General features: G+C 43.9%; 1 protein-coding gene across 1 annotated transcript in view; it reads left to right on the top strand.

The window, feature by feature from the left end:
• The window catches only part of LOC109894746 (glycine receptor subunit alpha-3), a 111,641-nt gene extending 91,372 nt beyond the window's left edge, over positions 1 to 20,269 (top strand). The window contains exons 7-9 of the mRNA XM_031828405.1: positions 9,791 to 10,005; positions 10,990 to 11,136; positions 17,106 to 20,269. Of these exons, the coding sequence (XP_031684265.1) occupies positions 9,791 to 10,005; positions 10,990 to 11,136; positions 17,106 to 17,426 (683 nt within the window). The 3' untranslated portion in view covers positions 17,427 to 20,269. The remainder of the gene's footprint in view (positions 1 to 9,790; positions 10,006 to 10,989; positions 11,137 to 17,105) is intronic.
• Positions 20,270 to 20,530: the final 261 nt, after the last annotated feature.

The raw sequence follows: 20,530 nt of genomic DNA, 5'->3' as shown, positions 1-20,530 counted from the left end.
TCTTAATGTTTGGGATACTCAGTGCTGAATAACAATTGATTCCAATTCAAACTTCTATTTTCACCAAACCCTAAGCCTAACCCTAAACCTCACCCCTAAACCTAACACTAAAATAGCCTTTTTAACAAGTGAGGACTGGCAGAATGTCCTCAATGTCCTCACAATTTTTGTTGGTTTACAATTCTTTTGAGTGCTTTTGGAAACTCACAGTAATAGACTAATGTGTACATGCGCACACACACACACACACACATTAGTACACTGAGGTTGTGTCTACACTCATAGACGATCAAAGAACAACCAAGAAGGTGGGGGAAAGATAAGCAACCCAACACTTACGTGCGACTTCTGCTATCAAAACGTGAAGACCGCATTGAATAGACGGGTCTAGATGCACAAAAGTGGCTTTGTGGTGTGATTGTGTTCAGATCTGTCTGACCACTTCAGGAGGTGGTCAGGGCTGCATTGTGTACAGATTCCTCCTCGGTCTGGACACAGTCAGGCTACCGAAAGCGCATACAGTGGGCGACGTCATCAGCACTTCTTCCAAGAAAACAAGAAAACTTGTGTTTTTGGACCGAGAGACACCTTTTCATTATAACATTGGAGGAAATGCTATCCAGCCAGCTAAACATCTATCTTTTTTTTTACTTAGAGTTATGCTAACCCATTTGCAATCCCTTTGGTGTTGCTTGCTAGCTTGCTGGCTAGACACAGAGGTTAGCTGGTTAGTTTGCTACAATAGTTAGCTACTGCCATCAGTTGTTGTTGTTGTGTTATTATCATATTTAGCCTATTCCACCATTTGTAGAATACATACTGGCATTTGAATATACCGCAGGAAAAGGGATACGGTAGACACATTTCAAAGTAGGTGAAGATGCATGACGTGTTTGGAATTCCATGATCAGAATACTGAAGCTGCCTGAACTGTCAAGTCTAGACACGGCCTGACACACACACACACACACACACACACACACGTCTCTACTGCATGCCTCCTCTCCCTCAGAGACCTAGACCAGAAAGAGAAGGAACGGTGGAGCAGAGTCAGAGAAGAGGATGAAAGGAAAGGAAGACGTTCGATATGATCAGAACCCAGCAGAGAGTGAGTGAGAGCAGAAGGAGTCGTTTGTGGGTGTTTTGTTGTAGGGCGGCGTCATGTGGTGTAGAGGTTATAGCAGTGACTCGTGGGACTAGAGAAGTGCATTAAGGGCCACGTGGCGTTTGGCCCTGAAAACCCAGCTGGCCATGGAATTCATTCGGAATTATTGCAGTATATTCCTCAAGAGACTACAGAGTCCTAGTGTGAGAAATGAATAACGGTATCTATTCGGTACAGATATCAGTGAGGCAAGCCGTGTCCCAAAAGAGCCTATTCCCTATGTGGTGCACAACTTCGGACCAGAGCTTGGTAGTGCACTATGTAATGGATAGGGTGCCATTTGGGACACAGTCATAGTTAACCAAGCTAATGGACAATTATATTTTATGTAATAAAATAACATGGGAAATGTTTTCGCTCGTCCGATTCAAAGGGTCAACCATCCCTGAAATGAGCCGAAATCCAGAGGCAAATAGTGTGACTTTTCTTTTCGTCCATCCGGTCCATGTACAATGAAGTCTGATTTACAAAACTGGTTCAAATAAGCAATTCCTCCATTGTCCACCCCAAGGCCTGACAGCTTATCACAATTAATGCCTGTGAATGGCAAGGTGCTGTCAAGTTCCAGAACAGACACACACAGATGGACATACACACACAGATGGACATACACACACAGATGGACATACACACACAGATGGACATACACACACAGATGGACATACACACACAGATGGACACACCCTTCCTGGTCTTAGAGCATTTTGTATTATTTTGTAAGAAAATCCGAGACACTCCAATTAGTATGATATGTTACATTTTGTATGGTATGTGTTATTTTGTGGATGTCCATCATCCATTTCAAATCAAATTGTATTTGTCACGTACACATGGTTATTGCGAGTGTAGCGAAATGCTTGCGCTTGTAGTGCAGCAATATCAACAAATAATCTAACAATTCCACAACAACTACCTAATACACACAAATCTAAGTAAAGGGATGGAATAAGGATATGTACATATAACTATATGGATGAGCAATGACCGAGCGATATAGGCAAAATGCAGTAGATGGTATAAAATACAGTATATACATATGGGATGAGTAATGCAAGATATGTAAACATCATTATTACTATATGTTAGAGTGGCCAATGATTTCAAGTCTGTATGTAGCCAGCAGCCTCTCTGTGTTAGTGATGGCTGTTTATCAGTCTGATGGCCTTGAGATAGAAGCTATTTTTCAGTCTCTCGGTTGGTAGCGGGGTGAACAGGCAGTGGCTCGGGTGGTTGTTGTGCTTGATGATCTTTCTGGCCTTCTTGTGACATCGGGTGCTGTAGGTGTCCTGTAGGGGAGGTAGTTTGCCCCCGGTGATGCGTAGTGCAGACCGCACCACCGTCTGGAATGCCCTGCGGTTGTGGGCGATACAGTTGCCATACCAGGTGGTGATACAGCCCAACAGGATGCTCTCAATAGTGCATCTGTAAAGGTTTGTGGGGGTTTTAGGTGACAAGCCACATTTCTTCAACCTACTGAGGTTCAAGAGGCGCTGTTGCACCTTCTTCACCACACTGTCTGTGTGGGTGGACCATTTCAGTTTGTCTGTGATGTGTACGCCGAGGAACGTAAAACTTTCCACCTTCTCCACTGCTGTCCCATCAATGTGGATAGTGGGGTGCTTCCTCCGCTGTTTTCTGAAGTCCACGATCATCTCCTTTGTTTTGATGATGTTGAGTGAGAGGTTGTTTTCCTGACACCACACTCGAGTGCCCTCACCTCCTCCATATACAGTAGGCTATCTCGTAGTTGTTGGTGATCAAGCCTACTACTGTTGTGTCGTCTGCAAACTTGATGATCGAGTTAGAGGCGTGTATGGCCATGCAGTCATGGGTGAACAGGAAGTACAGGAGGGAGCTGAGCACGCACCCTTGTGGGGCCCCAGTGTTGAGGATCAGCGAAGCGGAGATGTTGTTTCCTACCTTCCACCTGGGGGCGGCCCGTCAGGAAGTCCAGGACCCAATGGCACAGGGCAGGGTTTGAGACCCAGGGCCTCAAGCTTAATGATGAGCTTGGAGGGTAATATGGTGTTGAATGCTGAGCTATAGTCAATGAACAGCATTCTTACATAGGTATTCCTCTTGTCCAGATGGGATAGGGCAGTGTGCAGTGTGATGGTAATTGCATCGTCTGTGGACCTATTGCAAATTGCAGTGGGTCTAGGGCAAGGGGGGGGGCACTTCAATCCAGCTCACGAGACATAAAAAAAAAATGCGTCCCTCCGTTGAATTTCAAAATCCCGATGTGGCCCTTGAGCCAAAAAGTTTGACCACCCCTGGTCTAGGGTGACAGGTAAGGTGGAGGTGATATGATCCTTGACGAGTCTCTCAAAGCACTTCATGATAACAGATAGTCATTCAGTTCAGTTACCTTTGCCTTCTTGGGTACAGGAACAGCAATTTCGTATTATATGTGCCAAGTTTGCAAAACGTACCATATGTTACGATCTGCCAAACCTATGATATGTTGTGAATTCTGGCTAGCTGGCTAACGTTAGCTAGCTGGCTAATGTTAGCCAGGCTAGGAGTTAGGGGTTAGAGTTAAGGTTAGGTTTAGGTTTTGGAGTTGGGTTAGGGGAAGGGTTAGCTAACATGCTAAGTAGTTGCAAAGTAACTCAAATGCTAAAGTCATCTGTGATGAGATTAGAACTTGCAACCTTTGGGTTGCTAGACATTCGCGTTATACACCCACTCATCCACCCCGACCAACCACCTGACTTTCATTTTTTCCTTAAATAACCATCTGTTTCATGTAACCATACCAAATGTAAAATATCATAATAATTTCAGTGTCCCAGGTTTATATTGGGACACTATGAGACCAGGCTGCACACACAGACAAACCCACACACCTCCCCGTCCTCCTCTTCAGTTAGTCTCTAGAAGTGCTGGAGCCTCTGGTCAGGTCACTGCCTCAATACTGACAGCTCTGTCAGCCTGCAGGGCTCAGGAAAGAGTGTGTGTGTGTGTGTGTGTGTTAGAGGAGGCTGGTGGGAGGAGCTATAGGAGGACGGGCTCATTGTAATAGCTGGAATGGAATATATGGAACGGTATTAAACCTATGGAAACCACATATTTGACTCCATTTATCCAATTCCAGCAATTACAACGAGGCCATCCTCCAATAGCTCCTCCCACCAGCCTCCTCTGGTGTGTATGTGTAGTTATACAGTATATGTGCAGTGTGTGTGTGTGTGTGTGTGTGTGTGTTTGTGTGTGTATGCCTGCCTGCCTCTGTGTGTTTGCTGATTGTGGATTCTAACTCTGCGCTGCTCTCACGGGGACGGTGCACAAACAGACAGAGACTCTGAGAGCACTCCCTCTCTGTCTTTCAGGAGAGACAGCCACTGTTCAAATATGTTTTGAAGCCTCCGCGGCAGAGGGCAAAGAAACAGACAGCTGCAGCAGAGGCCTCACACACCTCCTCTCCTCGTCTCTCGTTCAAATCTCTATATTTTGAGACTCACTCTTTTCAAAGAGAGCAGAGTGACTTTGTTCAAAGAGCTTCAAGTACATTGCTGTGTGACTGTTAGCAGAGGTGTCACGCCCATAGGGGGCACAGGGGCATGTGCCCCCTCAGATTTGTCCTGTTTAAATAAATACAAAATATACACAATGTTTTGTAGAATTTTGTTGTTGTTGTTTGTCTGTAATACTACTAGCCAACTAGTAATTTTTTCAAGTTGGTTTCATCTAGCCCAGATGGGTTCCCAATCTCCCAATCTCATGACTAGCTATCAAGAAGGCATTTCAGGCTATCAATCCAATTAGAGTAGCTAGCTTGTCTAACTATCTTAGCTGGCCTGCTGGCAAGGTTGTTAGACTTTAGAAAGCAAGCAGTTACTAAATGTACTGAATAAGACTTACATTCTTTTCAATATTTTACCCAAATTTTTAGCAGAGATGTAGAGAAGCATATTTAGTTAATATTTTGGTTTTAAGTAGTCAGGAGGATACAGACAGCTCAAGAGGTATGCTTAGATATCTTTATCTACTTCTCCAGAGTCAGATTAACTCGTAGATACCATTTTTATGTCTTTGAGTGCAGCGTTAGCGCAATAACAAAGTCTATGGTAACTGCTAGCATGCTAGTAGATACCATAGACTTCCAGTCATTGTGCTAATGCTAATGCTAAACTACCTCTAACTTCCTTCCTACTGGATGCCGAGACATAAAAATGGCATCCACGACTTCATCTAACTCTGACAATGTAGATAAAGATATCTAAGCATACCTCTTAAGCTGACTCATTGCCAAAATCCCAAAGTATCCCTTTAGGTATAATGAGTGTGGCTTTAAAATTATGTTTTCAGGATGTTTTTTTTGCTAAATTCACCAACTCACAGACTGGGGGGCCTTGACCCCTCCAGATCACCCACCAGCCATCCAATGTACTTTGTGCCCCCTCAGATGTTTGGGGTGCATGACGCCCTTGTCTGTTAGGCTACAGTAAACGAACACTACAGTAGGGAAGGCATTTCTTCAAAGTTGTGTGGGTCGTTGCATTGTATTGCTCACTAACCACACTGACTTCATGCTTTCAAAGCAACTATTATAGAGGGATTTATTCTCAAGGGAAATATTGAGGCTGGCGGAATCCTTTGCAATACATTATCTCAAATGTCAGAGGTTTACTTTATGGAAATAATGGCTTCATTCCAGTGCATTGACTCTATCCATTTGTTTCAGTGCATTGACTATCCATTCATTCCAGTGCATTGACTCTATCCATTCTTTGCAGTGCATTGGGTTCATATATTTATTTGAGTCCATTGGATATACATACATTTTAGTGAATTGTGAGTATTTGTGTGTTGTTTACTCGAGTGCATTGGGTGCATGTGCTGATCACATATGTAGGAGTACAGGCCCAGGGGCGTGCTTTGGGAAAAGTGACCACTCACCTCCTATTTTATTCATTTATTTTTGAACCTTTATTTAACTAGGCAAGTCAGTTAAGAACAAATTCTTATTTACAATGACAGCCTACCAAAAGGGCTCCTGTGGGGACGGGGGCTGGGATTAAAAATACTAAATAAAATATAGGACAAAACACATCACGACAAGAGAGACACCACAACACTATATAAAGAGAGACGTATAAGACAACAACATAGCATGGTAGCAACACAATATGATAACACAACATGACAACAACATGGTAAGACAACAACATAGCATGGTAGCAACACAACATGGTAACAACACAACATGACAATGACATGGTAGCAACACAACATGACAGCAGCCCAGCATGGTAGCAGCACAAGACATGGTACAAACATTATTGGGCACAGACAACAGCACAACGGGCAAGAAGGTAGAGACAACAATACATCACGCCAAGTAGCTACAACTGTCAGTAAGAGTGTCCATGTATCCTGTTAAATGATTTGTCATATGTGCCGAATACATAAATTATAATGCAAAAGGAATAGAATACACAATAATGAAGCTATATACAGGGAGGACCAGTACCAGATCACTCTGCAGAGGTACGAGGTATTGGAGGCAGGGTAAAGTGACTAGGCATCAGGATAGATAATAATAAGGTATTAGAGGTAGATATGTACATGGAGGCAGGGTAAAGTGACTAGGTATCAGGATAGATAATAATAATAAGGCATTAGAGGTAGATATGTACATGGAGGCAGGGTAAAGTGACTAGGCATCAGGATAGATAATAATAAGGTATTAGAGGTAGATATGTACATGGAGGCAGGGTAAAGTGACTAGGTATCAGGATAGATAATAATAAGGTATTAGAGGTAGATATGTACATGGAGGCAGGGTAAAGTGACTAGGCATCAGGATAGATAATAATAAGGTATTAGAGGTAGATATGTACATGGAGGCAGGGTAAAGTGACTAGGCATCAGGATGGATAATAATAAGGTATTAGAGGTAGATATGTACATGGAGGCAGGGTAAAGTGACTAGGTATCAGGATAGATAATAATAAGGTATTAGAGGTAGAGATGTACATGAAGGCAGGGTAAAGTGACTAGGCATCAGGATAGATAATAATAAGAGTAAATAAAGATCAGAGTAGCAGCAGCATAAGATGTGTGTCAGTGTAGTGTGTGTGTGTGAGTGAATGTTTATTTACAGTAGTGTGTATGTATAGTTGAGTGTGCATAGAGTCAGTGCAAGATAGTCCGGGTAACCATTTAATTAACCATTTAGTATTCCTATGGCTATTTAGCAGTCGTATGGCTATTTAGCAGTCGTATGGCTATTTAGCAGTCTTATGGCTATTTAGCAGTCTTATGGCTATTTAGCAGTCGTATGGCTATTTAGCAGTCGTATGGCTATTTAGCAGTCTTATGGCTATTTAGCAGTCTTATGGCTATTTAGTAGTCGTATGGCTATTTAGCAGTCGTATGGCTATTTAGCAGTCGTATTGCTATTTAGCAGTCGTATGGCTATTTAGCAGTCGTATGGCTATTTAGCAGTCGTATGGCTATTTAGCAGTCTTATGGCTATTTAGCAGTCGTATGGCTATTTAGCAGTCGTATGGCTATTTAGCAGTCTTATGGCTATTTAGCAGTCTTATGGCTTGAGGGTAGAACCTGTCTCGGAGCCTGTTGGTCCGAGAGCCGATGCTCTGGTATCGTTTGTCAGAGGTAGCAGAGTGAACAGTCTATGGCTTAGGTGGCTGGAGTCTTTGGCAATATTTCAGTCCTTCCTCTGACGCCGCTTGATACAAAGGTCTTGGATGGCAGGGAGCTCGATCCCAGTGATATATTGGGCTGTATTGAAGCTCTTGACCCGCTCTCTGACCTCCTCCCTGTAGGCTGTCTCATTGCCGTCAGTGATCAGGCCTACCACCGTTGTGTCGTCAACCAACCTGATAATGGTATTGGGGGTCAGCGTGGAGTGGTGTTGCCTACCCTCACCACCTGGGGACGGACTGTCAGGAAGTGGAGTGGGTAAGGTATCTGGGATGATGGTGTTGATGTGTGTTATGACCAGCCTTTCAAGCATAATTACAGACTGGGACAAGGAGAGATTGAGAATGTCAATGAAGACACTTGGCAGCTGGTCTTCATATGCTTTGAGAGCGCACCCTGGTGTTCCATCTGGCCCGGCGGCCTTGCGAGTGTTTACCTGTTTAAAACTTTTAACTTTTATAACTCATAGTTTCCCTTTCTAATCTGTTATCATCTGCAAGCCCTGCCACATACGACTAGGGTCAGAGCCGATGTAATAGGATTCCACCTTCCTCCTATATTGTCCTCTTTCATGTTTGATGTCTCGTCAGAGCTCGTAGCGGGCTTTCTTGTCTGGGCCATGTCTGTGTCCCGTTCTTTGTAAGCGGTAGCTCTTGCCTTTAGCCCAGTGTGGATATTGCCTATAATCCATGTTTTTGGGGGGTTTGGATACCTTCTTATAGTCAATGGTCACCATAGCAGCACCCACCTGTAGCACACGCTCCATTAGGTATATTTCACTGGTCACCCCCAAAGCCAATTCCTCCTTTGGCCGCCTTTCCTTCCAGTTCTCTGCAGCCAATGACTGGAACGAATTGCAAAAATCACTGAAGCTGGAGACTCATATCTCCCTCACTAACTTTAAGCACCAGCTGTCAGATCAGCTCACAGATCACTGCACCTGTACATAGCCCATCTGTAGAAAGCCCATCCAACTACCTCATCCCCATACTGTAATTTATTTATTTTTTGCTCCTTTGCACCCCAGTATCTCTACTTGCACATTTATCTTCTGCACATCTATCACTTCAGTGTTTAATTGCTAAATTGTAATTATTTCGCCACTATGGCCTATTTATTGCCTTACCTCCCTTATCATATCTCATTTGCACACACTGTATATAGACTTTTTCTATTGTGTTATTGACTGTATGTTTGTTTATTCCATGTGTAACTCTGTGTTGTTTGTGTTGCACTGCTTTGCTTTATCTTGGCCAGGTCACAGTTGTAAATGAGAACTTGTTCTCAACTGGCCTACCTGGATAAATAAAGGAGAAATAAAACAATAAAACTGTGGTAACCTCTTCAATGCTATTGGATAGCGGAACATATCCCAGTCTGTGTGCTAGAAAAACAGTCTGGCGTCTGCCTCATCAGACCACTTCCGTATTGAGTGTGGCACTGGTAACCTATGAACTGAGGGTTGGGGGTGTGTGTGTGTGTGTGTTTGTGTGTGTGATGGTGGGGAGATCTGACAAAACGTTGACGCATCAAAGGCAGAGAGCATGACTGGCATTTTCATCTGAGGCCCATGCACTGAGCTTTGATGATCGAGATAACCACAGCTGCATGGACCGACGTCATGGAGATGGATTTCAACTCCTCCACAGCACGGGGCTTTTGCATATTACATGGCTTGCTAGAATTTAGTGAGAAGCCAACGTGTGCAGTTTGTGTGTGGGCTTGTTTACATGTACAGTACACGGTGTGTATGAGAGGAGGAAGGCTGACGTCTGTAAGATATGGTCGACAGAGAAACCTATTAGTCTCCAAAGGAGATCATCTTTCCTATACATTTTCACAGTACGTTTCCAAGTATGTTATTCAGGAAGACTTTAATACGAAACAAAGGAAACATAGGCGCTTGTCTCAGTCGCTCTCCTCTCCGCTGTCTCTCTCCTCTCCTCCACACAGGGAAGTTCACGTGTATCGAGGTGCGATTCCACCTGGAGAGACAGATGGGCTATTATCTGATCCAGATGTACATCCCCAGCCTCCTCATCGTCATCCTCTCCTGGGTCTCCTTCTGGATTAACATGGACGCCGCGCCCGCCAGGGTGGCGCTGGGCATCACCACCGTGCTCACCATGACCACCCAGAGCTCCGGTTCTAGAACGTCTCTACCTAAGGTGGGTCGGGGTGCAGAGTGTGTGAGAGCGTGAGTGGGGGTGCAGTTGTGTGGGTTGGCAGGAGAGTGTGTTGTGTGCATCACCACTGGGCTCGCCCCAAAAAGGTGTCCCTTCTTCAGGACTGACTGTCCGTTGTTGATTTATGGTCTAGGTACAGGGTGACTTTTTCGGTTTGCTTAACGGAGCCTTTGTCTGGAGACTTTGTGTCCGTCTGTCGGTCTGTCTCTTTTTTCTGATTGTGTGACTGTGACTTTGTCTCCGTCTGTCAGTCTGTCTCTTTTCTCTGACTGTGTGACTGTGACTTTGTCTCCGTCTGTCAGTCTCTCTTTTCTCTGACTGTGTGACTGTGACTTTGTCTCCGTCTGTCAGTCTGTCTCTTTTCTCTGACTGTGTGACTGTGACTTTGTCTCTGTCTGTCTCTTTTCTCTGACTGTGTGACTGTGACTTTGTCTCCGCCTGTCGGTCTGTCTCTGCTCTCTGACTGTGTGACTGTGACTTTGTCTCCGCCTGTCGGTCTGTCTCTGCTCTCTGACTGTGTGACTGTGACTTTGTCTCCGTCTGTCGGTCTGTCTCTTTTCTCTGACTGTGTGACTGTGACTTTGTCTCCGTCTGTCGGTCTGTCTCTTTTCTCTGACTGTGTGACTGTGACTTTGTCTCCGTCTGTCGGTCTGTCTCTTTTCTCTGACTGTGTGACTGTGACTTTGTCTCCGTCTGTCGGCCTGTCTCTGCTCTCTGACTTTGTGACTGTGACTTTGTCTCCGTCTGTCAGTCTGTCTCTGCTCTCTGACTGTGTGTCTGTGACTATGTCTCTGTCTGTCTCTGCTCTCTGACTGTGTGACTGTGACTTTGTCTCCGTCTGTCTGTCTGTCGGTCTGTCTCTGCTCTCTGACTGTGTGACTGTGACTTTGTCTCCGTCTGTCTGTCTGTCGGTCTGTCTCTGCTCTCTGACTGTGTGACTATGACTTTGTCTCTCTGGTGTTGTAGGTGTCCTATGTGAAGGCCATCGACATCTGGATGGCGGTGTGTCTGCTCTTCGTATTCTCCGCTCTGCTCGAGTACGCCGCCGTCAACTTTGTCTCCAGGCAACACAAGGAACTCTTAAGACTCCGCCCGCGGAGAACGAAGAAGAAGGTAACGTTTACAGACCAATCTAGAACACATTCGTCGAATCAGAGCGTGAACAAATAACTCCATGCAACAATGACTGCATATTGCCGTTATGGCGTGGTTCCTTAAGGAGCTCTGAGGCTGAAGTAAGTGGTCACATAGCACTAACGAATAACTCATATCTCAATGCTTTAGCACCTAACAAGCAATGAAACAAGCAATTCTATCCTTTACAGATATATCCTTCTCAGACATACAGTACACGTACACTGAGTATACCAAACATTAGGAACACCTTCCCCTTTTTCCCTCAGAACAGCCTCAATTTGTTGTGACTCTACAAGGTGGCAAAAGCGTTCCACAGGAATGCTGGCCCATGTTGACTTCAATGCTTCCCACCACTGTGTCAAGTTGTCTGGATGTCCTTTGGGTGGTGGACCATTCTTGATACGCACGGGAAACTGTTGAGTGTGAAAAACCTAGCAGGGTTGCATTTCTTGACACAAACCATTGCACCTGGCACCTACTACCACACCCTGTTCAAAGTCACTTAAATATTTTGCCTTGCCCATCTTTTGCCTTGGCACACATACACAATCCATGTCTCAGTTGTCTCAAGGCTTAAAGATCCTTCCTGTCTCCTCCCCTTCATCTACGCTGATTGAAGTGGATTTAACAAGAGACATCAATAAGGGATCATAGCTTTCCCCTGGATTCACCTGGTCAGTCTGTCATGGAAAGAGCAGGTGTTCTTAATTTTCTGTCCACTTAGTGTATATTGTGAGAGTTTATACCACAGATTGTATTATATTGGATTGCTAATGTAAAGAGCTTGTAGCACTGTAGCAAACCATAACTAGTTGTGTCAAAGTCCATGAAACAAGCAGTGTGACATGAAATGTTGTCTGAAGACTGTCTGAGGATGTTGAGAAATGTCAAAAGATGAGGTTGACAGAGGAGCTCTGGGAATTAGTCGGCCAAAAATGTGACTTGACGGATGTCGGGGCGGCTTAGTGGCCTTGACTCTGTGGTTAATTGGGTTTCTGGCCTTTTGGACATTTTAAAAGAGTAAGATGGAAAAGTCCAATTATACGCTGTCTGTCACTAAATCGGGCCCTAGCTTGGACTCTGGGCCTGGGTCAGATAAACCATGTCTCTGTGGTCAAAAGGCTTGCTTATTTAGGTTATTGAAGCTATTTATCCAGGCAATTCAGTTGCGGTCAAATTCTTACTCATGAAAGTAGACCATAGAAAGTTAGCATAATCTTTGTATTCGGACTAGGCAAAACAACATGGCCTTGTTTGACACAAAGAAAAAGTTGAGGCACACCAGCAAAGCAACTTCCCCAACAGGTGCAACGTTCTACCATCCATCCAGTCAACACTGCACCCGTGTGGCCATATACTGTTACTACACCAACCTGACGTGCACCAAGGATAAAACTTCCAATGTTTACTTCGACATGTTTACTACAAAGCTTCCTGAAGGACAGAACGGGTCAGTGTCTGAACATTTGGCTGATGTCTGTGTTTCTTCCTATCCCTCATCCATTAATATAAAATGGAGACATACAAAAAAAGACTGCCTCTCTCTGTACCAGGGGAAGAGTCCATTTTCTTTATACTGTGTGGATTTTACCAAGGGAATACTCAGGCCAATCAAATCAGAGAGATGGAGGGAAATTGAGATAGAACACGATGAGATAAAGATGAATGAACACTGCTTGTAACCAAGAGGAGGAAAAAGTCACTCTGAAGTGTAGTAAGTGGATAGGGGTCATTGTCAATTCAAACATGCAGGGCTCAGCCTTTCTCTAATTAACTTGTGGTAACCAACTTATCTAGAAGTCAAATACCAACACACACACAAAACAATTATGTTATGTTCAATTTCACCTCGCCCAGTTTCTTAGAGTATGGCACAACATTCGTTTTGATTCACCTTCTTGTTTGATGTTCTTGTCTATTTTCATGTGTTTCTGGCATATCCACATGGTTTCAGTCATGTCCACAGCGTTTCAGGCATGTCCACAGCGTTTCAGGCATATTCACAGGGTTTCAGGCATATACATAGCGCGTTTCAGGCATGTCCACGGCGTTTCAGGCATGTCCACGGCGTTTCAGGCATGTCCACAGTGTTTCAGGCATGTCCACAGTGGTTCAGGCATGTCCACGGCATTTCAGGCATGTCCACAGTGTTTCAGGCATGTCCACAGTGTTTCAGGCATGTCCACGGCGTTTCAGGCATGTCCACAGTGTTTCAGGCATGTCCACAGTGGTTCAGGCATGTCCACGGCATTTCAGGAATGTCCACAGTGTTTCATGCATGTCCACGGCGTTTCAGGCATGTCCACAGCGTTTCAGGCATGTCCACGGCGTTTCAGGCATGTCCACAGTGGTTCAGGCATGTCCACAGTGGTTCAGGCATGTCCACAGCGTTTCAGGCATGTCCACGGCGTTTCAGGCATGTCCACAGTGGTTCAGGCATATCCACAGTGGTTCAGGCATGTCCACAGTGGTTCAGGCATGTCCACAGCGTTTCAGGCATGTCCACAGCGTTTCAGGCATGTCCACAGTGTTTCAGGCATGTCCACAGCGTTTCAGGCATATTCACAGGGTTTCAGGCATATACATAGCGCGTTTCAGGCATGTCCACGGCGTTTCAGGCATGTCCACGGCGTTTCAGGCATGTCCACAGTGTTTCAGGCATGTCCACAGTGGTTCAGGCATGTCCACGGCATTTCAGGCATGTCCACAGTGTTTCAGGCATGTCCACAGTGTTTCAGGCATGTCCACGGCGTTTCAGGCATGTCCACAGTGTTTCAGGCATGTCCACAGTGGTTCAGGCATGTCCACGGCATTTCAGGAATGTCCACAGTGTTTCATGCATGTCCACGGCGTTTCAGGCATGTCCACAGCGTTTCAGGCATGTCCACGGCGTTTCAGGCATGTCCACAGTGGTTCAGGCATGTCCACAGTGGTTCAGGCATGTCCACAGCGTTTCAGGCATGTCCACGGCGTTTCAGGCATGTCCACAGTGGTTCAGGCATATCCACAGTGGTTCAGGCATGTCCACAGTGGTTCAGGCATGTCCACAGCGTTTCAGGCATGTCCACAGCGTTTCAGGCATGTCCACAGTGTTTCAGGCATGTCCACAGTGGTTCAGGCATGTCCACAGTGGTTCAGGCATGTCCACAGCGTTTCATGCATGTCCACGGCGTTTCAGGCATGTCCACAGCGTTTCAGGCATGTCCACGGCGTTTCAGGCATGTCCACAGTGGTTCAGGCATGTCCACAGTGGTTCAGGCATGTCCACAGCGTTTCAGGCATGTCCACGGCGTTTCAGGCATGTCCACAGTGGTTCAGGCATATCCACAGCGTTTCAGGCATGTCCACAGCGTTTCAGGCATGTCCACAGTGTTTCAGGCATGTCCACAGTGGTTCAGGCATGTCCACAGTGGTTCAGGCATGTCCACAGCGTTTCATGCATGTCCACGGCGTTTCAGGCATGTCCACAGCGTTTCAGGCATGTCCACGGCGTTTCAGGCATGTCCACAGTGGTTCAGGCATGTCCACAGTGGTTCAGGCATGTCCACAGCGTTTCAGGCATGTCCACGGCGTTTCAGGCATGTCCACAGTGGTTCAGGCATATCCACAGTGGTTCAGGCATGTCCACAGTGGTTCAGGCATGTCCACAGCGTTTCAGGCATGTCCACAGCGTTTCAGGCATGTCCACAGTGTTTCAGGCATGTCCACAGTGGTTCAGGCATGTCCACAGTGGTTCAGGCATATCCACAGCGTTTCAGGCATGTCCACAGTGTTTCAGGCATGTCCACAGTGGTTCAGGCATGTCCACAGTGGTTCAGGCATGTCCACAGCGTTTCAGGCATGTCCACAGTGTTTCAGGCATGTCCACAGTGGTTCAGGCATGTCCACAGTGGTTCAGGCATGTCCACAGCGTTTCAGGCATGTCCACAGTGTTTCAGGCATGTCCACAGTGGTTCAGGCATGTCCACAGTGTTTCAGGCATGTCCACAGTGGTTCAGGCATATCCACAGTGGTTCAGGCATATCCACAGTGAATTCCTCTATATTGCATGATTCTCATAATCATTTTAGTGCTTTGTTTGTTTGTTTCTGTTTTCCGTTTGCATGCTTCTCCTGTGATGAAAGAATGGTGATGAGGATCACTCCATTGATCCCAATGAGCTGGCTGAGTCATTGAGACGTATTAATGGTTTGAGAAACAACGATACGCCCATATATGGATCTATGGGCCACATCTACAATTCCTCTGACAGGGTAAAGAACATTAGAACCCAGCTATTAGAACCCCACACTCCATCTGGTCATACGTTTGTATGTTTGTGTTTCTTTCTTTCCAGTTGTGTGCTGTTCCTCTGCTGTTTGTCATTGTTGGTGTTCTCTCCATATTCATATTCATTTTCACACCTAAGTATGAGAACTATACACACCTAAGTATGAGAACTATACACACCTAAGTATGAGAACTATACACACCTAAGTATGAGAGCTATACAAAGACAGCATAGAAACATACTTTTTTTTTTTACAGTATTTCATCAAAGAGAGAACCTGTTGTAAAAATGTGTGGCAATTAAATCTTCCATGAAATCAGATGACCTTGTCGATCCCATTTTTATATCTCTGCATCCAGTATTAAGGAAGTTGGAGGTGGTTTTGCGAGCCAATGCTAACTACTGACTGGACGCCTATGGTTAAAGCTAGCATGCTAAACGTTGCCATAGAAGGCTAGTTATTGTGCTAACGCCAGTTACAGTAGAAACTTCCTTCAAACTGCACGCAGAGGCATAAAAATTGTATCGAGTTCATCTGACTCTTGGGAAGTAGATAAAGGACTTCATTGCCAAATTCCCAAAGTATCCCTTTAAGCATAATGTGACACACAGTGCTGGTGTAGTGACTCATTGACTCTGTGACATTCTTCATTACACAAATGGCATTCCATTATTCTTCATAATTTTTTTTATGTCATAATGGCCTGTTGTCAACTTGTCACACACACACACACACTCCCTGTTTTCACTCCCAGTTCCTTGTTCCTTTCAGTTGGTGTTGCTGTTTGTTTTTATTTCCCTATTCAAATGCATTTCGAAAGAAATTGCATTTCAGCCAAAGATTACATTTCCTGCTTTCCTATTCTTCCCCCATGTCAACATGTCATTTGTTGTTCATTGTGAATTTCGCTCGTGGAAAAACTATTGCTCAACTCATATTGATGCTGTTTTCATTCCATTTAAATCATTTCCATATTGGGCATATCAAACAAAACTATCACATGCAGGGCTTTGTTTGTGTGTAGGCCAACGGTAATACCCCTTCATTCATATGATGTCAATTGCTTTTTAAAGAGAATTTCCAGTTCTGACCCCTTTTTTCAACCCTAGTTTTGACATTTGAGGGAAAAGGCCAGGGAGACGCTTGAGTGGTGACAACTGTAAAGGGTACAGCAATGAGTAGGTTTGAAAGAGAGAGGGCTGTGTGCTAGGATAACACCAGAGGCATTTTGGGTTATAAAAACAATAATAGACTAGAGGTTTTAAGCAAGGTCTCATGACGCACAAATCACTCCCTGTTCATGTTGCACTTTGATAGATTTATTGCGTTAGGGAGAATAGGCACTGACTCAACATGAAGTCAAAGGCGGAAGTTTAGTTGAAGTCAAGTTTATTTGGAGTGTTAGCAGGAGGGAGACTGAAGTGTACTTGGCTGGGAGACTTAGTCAGCCTGTCATATTGCTGCTTCTGCTGTTGCTATGGCAAGCGATCCCCCATGGTTAAGAGAGAAGGAGGGAGAGTAAGATCAATGGAGAGAGAGGGATGACATTTCAGTGTCCCTCTCTGGAGCACATCAAGGTCGTCCATCGGGGGAGTGTCTGTTCCCGTTCGGGGAGTTCATTCGTCCTTGAACTCTGACCCCTATCTAACTAACTCCTGCCTTTCCTGTTCGTAGGACGACGACGTGAGGGAGAGCCGCCTCAGCTTCACTGCCACGACCAGCGGTGGCGGCGTGGCGGTCAAGGACGGCACCATCCCCAAGGCCACCAACAACGCCGCCACCACCCCGGGCGCCACAGGGCCCCAGCCCGCCCAGCAGCCTAAGAAGGACCCGGCCGCCAAGAGCCACGAAGAGATGAGAAAGCTGTTCATCGACCGCGCCAAGAAGATCGACACGGTATCGCGGGCAGGTTTCCCCCTGGCCTTCCTGTTTTTTAACATTTTCTACTGGGTCCTGTACAAGATTCTTCGGGCTGAGGATGTGCACAAGGACTAGTACAGAACACTACAGTACAGTAGGGTTCAGTACAGTACAGTACAGTAGGGTACATTACAGTACAGTACAATGACACATGGGGAAAGTAGACCCCGGTCCCTCCTTACAATGTGGGAACTGTTTCACATTAACATTTGGCAGTTCACCAACTACCTGGGGTTCCAAAACAAAGCCCTGCCAAAGGTTTTAAAAAGAGGATTAAGGAGATGACTCGGGAGATGAACTGAGTATTTACAGAGCAGAGTTATGTCCGTATCACCCAACAACAACAAGAGAGGACAGACATGGTGCTCACTATGCAACGGGAGACCAGTTTGGAGTATCGGACGAGTCCCACTTCACCATCCCACACAATGTGCAGTCAAAACAGGAGCAATGCTTTTATTCACCTCTGCAAACCCTCTGTCACACATACACACACACACACACACAAACACACACACACACACACACACACACACACACACACACACACACACACACACACACACACACACACACACACACACACACACACACACACACACACACACTTGTGTCTTACAGCTTTACTGCCAATGTTCTATGTACAGTACAGTTTCCATACAACACTGGTAAAGAAGTGAAAACTTCCAGTACACTCAAGTCCTTTGTAAATTTTCCACCAGATTATAGTGTATCTTTATTATAAACCATCAGATGTTTGTTATTATTCTCAGACATAAAGAGATGCCACTTTGACACATTTCCAACTCACTATTGTGGGTTAAATGTCCCGTCCCTAGTGCTACTCATCACGTACAGAAACGTAATTAACCTCTTTGTGACTTTGTTGAGTGATTCAACTCCCCAGGTCCACGCTCAGCACAAACTCAACTGCGGTGTTAACATGTTTTTTTTCTCACCTTCATTTCCTTCATTTCCTTATTTCCACAAAATGACGATTCACTGTTCGGTTCACTCGGTCGAACAAACCACTGCCGAAACACTCAAGTCAAACAGGGGGCCACCTTAAATTACCTAGAATCTCAACACGAGCTAACAAAGGATCGACCAAAGAGGTAACCTACTGAGAAAAACTGAATGAACAACATGAAAATAGAATATAAAAAGAGAGATTTGATACCGATGCAGACGCCATGAATCCCCACTGTGAATTTGGAAGGCTGAGGATGTCATTAAAGTAACTGCCAAGTTTTTTCAGATTTCTATTAAACATGACCTATAATTTCTTACGATAGGAGTGAAATTGTTTTCTTTGTTTAATGTTTTTAATGAAGTATGTTTTTAAAAAAAGCTGGTTTTCTGTGTTTGAAGTGTGTGGACGTACCCCAACAACAGAATGGTGCGGGCGTATAACAATATTAACTTAAGTAGACCGCTGATCAGGGAGATGACATGTTCTATGAGGAAATGGCAAGCATTTTTTTAAACGGTCTGTTTGAGATACAAGTTTGAGGTGGGGTTTTTGAAGTGTTTTTCTTCTTCTCCAATGTATGCTTTGGTCACGTACAAGTGTAGGATGAGCCAGCAACATTATATGGAAATGAGTTAACAGAATATGAACTTTTAAAAGAGAGATTTTCACTGGGCAGTTACTTTAACAGTATATAGCCATAATACTATACACAATAATACTATACACAGCCTGAATCAGGCCTTTCACTTCTTGGTTTACAACTTTCCTTTCAATATAATCTTTATTTGATCATGAATTACCATTGCTCTGGTGTCACTGAGCATATCACTCAGAAACTTGTGTTGGTCGCAGTACACAACCCTGGGGAGCACCATCACAATTAAGTTATAACTGATCTAAGTTCAGTATCCAGAGTACCAATATTTGAATAGTTACATGTATGGGATATATGACTTTTAAATGAAAGGATTTCACACTCTCCATAAGTTGGGGGGTAAAAGTGCACGTATAAAGTTGAAGAAAGAATTTAGAATAGATTGTAATTGTTATGTTGAAGTAACATTTTATTTAACTATATTTAAAAAATAATTATAGAAATGAGGGGTTGTTTACTTTGTACGGTATGTTGATATACTGAAATTATTATCAACAACAGAGCTGTATGAACAGACAAATTATCAGAATATCGGACAAATGGACAATGATTCAGTCGTATCATATTCTTGTGTTTGATCAAACCTGATGACACACAGAGACAGTATAAAACTACAGTGTAAAGACCTGACCCAATTTTAAGCTGACTCATAATGGAGTAGACAGTATAATAAATACATTTATGGATACATACATGCAATATATCAATCTCCTCTCCTTTTTCTAGATGGTTGATGGGTTCTTGTACGCCAAGACTGTTGTGATGTTTTTTGAAAGATATTTAAACAAATATTTGGTAAGGCATTTACAGAATTTTACACTATTTAAAAACAACTACTGATTAAATCTCTGAAGAGATACTGTGCCATATACTTTTGGTAGTAAAAACATATCTATACTCCCACATTCCTTCATAAAGTGACAAAGCTTTCATATAGTTCTATAGATTTTAATACCACTTCTCATATTAGTATTTGACACAGTTATACACAATGTGAAGGATGAATTAATATACGTTTCATGTACATTTCTATTGCAAGTGTATTTAAATATTTTTTTGTACAAAAAAATGACAGTATTATTAAATGTTAGATGCATGAACTGAATTCAATGTCAATATATTTATTTTTGAACTTGTGTTCGACCTGTGTTTTAGTTGCTGCTGTGATGATGAGAAGAACACATGTGCTTTTTTCCCCCCATTATAATGTACATCTGTAAATACTTTTCATAAATCTAATAAAGGTCCTTTGGAGAGAAAAAAAACGGTTGAGAAAAAAAACGGTTACATTTCTAAATGTTACGGTATCAGTTCAGAGGATCACACAGAGTGGGTTCCTAGCTCCAACAGTGCAGTAGTATCTAACAATTCACAACAATACACACACATCTAAAAAGTAAAATAATTCAATTAATAAATATATACATCTTAGGACAAGCAATTTTGGAGGGGAGGGGGGGGGGGCATTGACCAAAATAAAGTATAATGTATACACATAAAATGAGTGAAAGAGTATGTTAACATTATTAAAGTGACTAGTGTTCCATTATT

This window comes from Oncorhynchus kisutch, linkage group LG7 (assembly GCF_002021735.2).
Source record: "Oncorhynchus kisutch isolate 150728-3 linkage group LG7, Okis_V2, whole genome shotgun sequence".
Classification (NCBI taxonomy): domain Eukaryota; kingdom Metazoa; phylum Chordata; class Actinopteri; order Salmoniformes; family Salmonidae; genus Oncorhynchus; species Oncorhynchus kisutch.
Note: the sequence above shows the minus strand (reverse complement) of the source record. Positions and strands in the feature narration are given on the sequence as shown.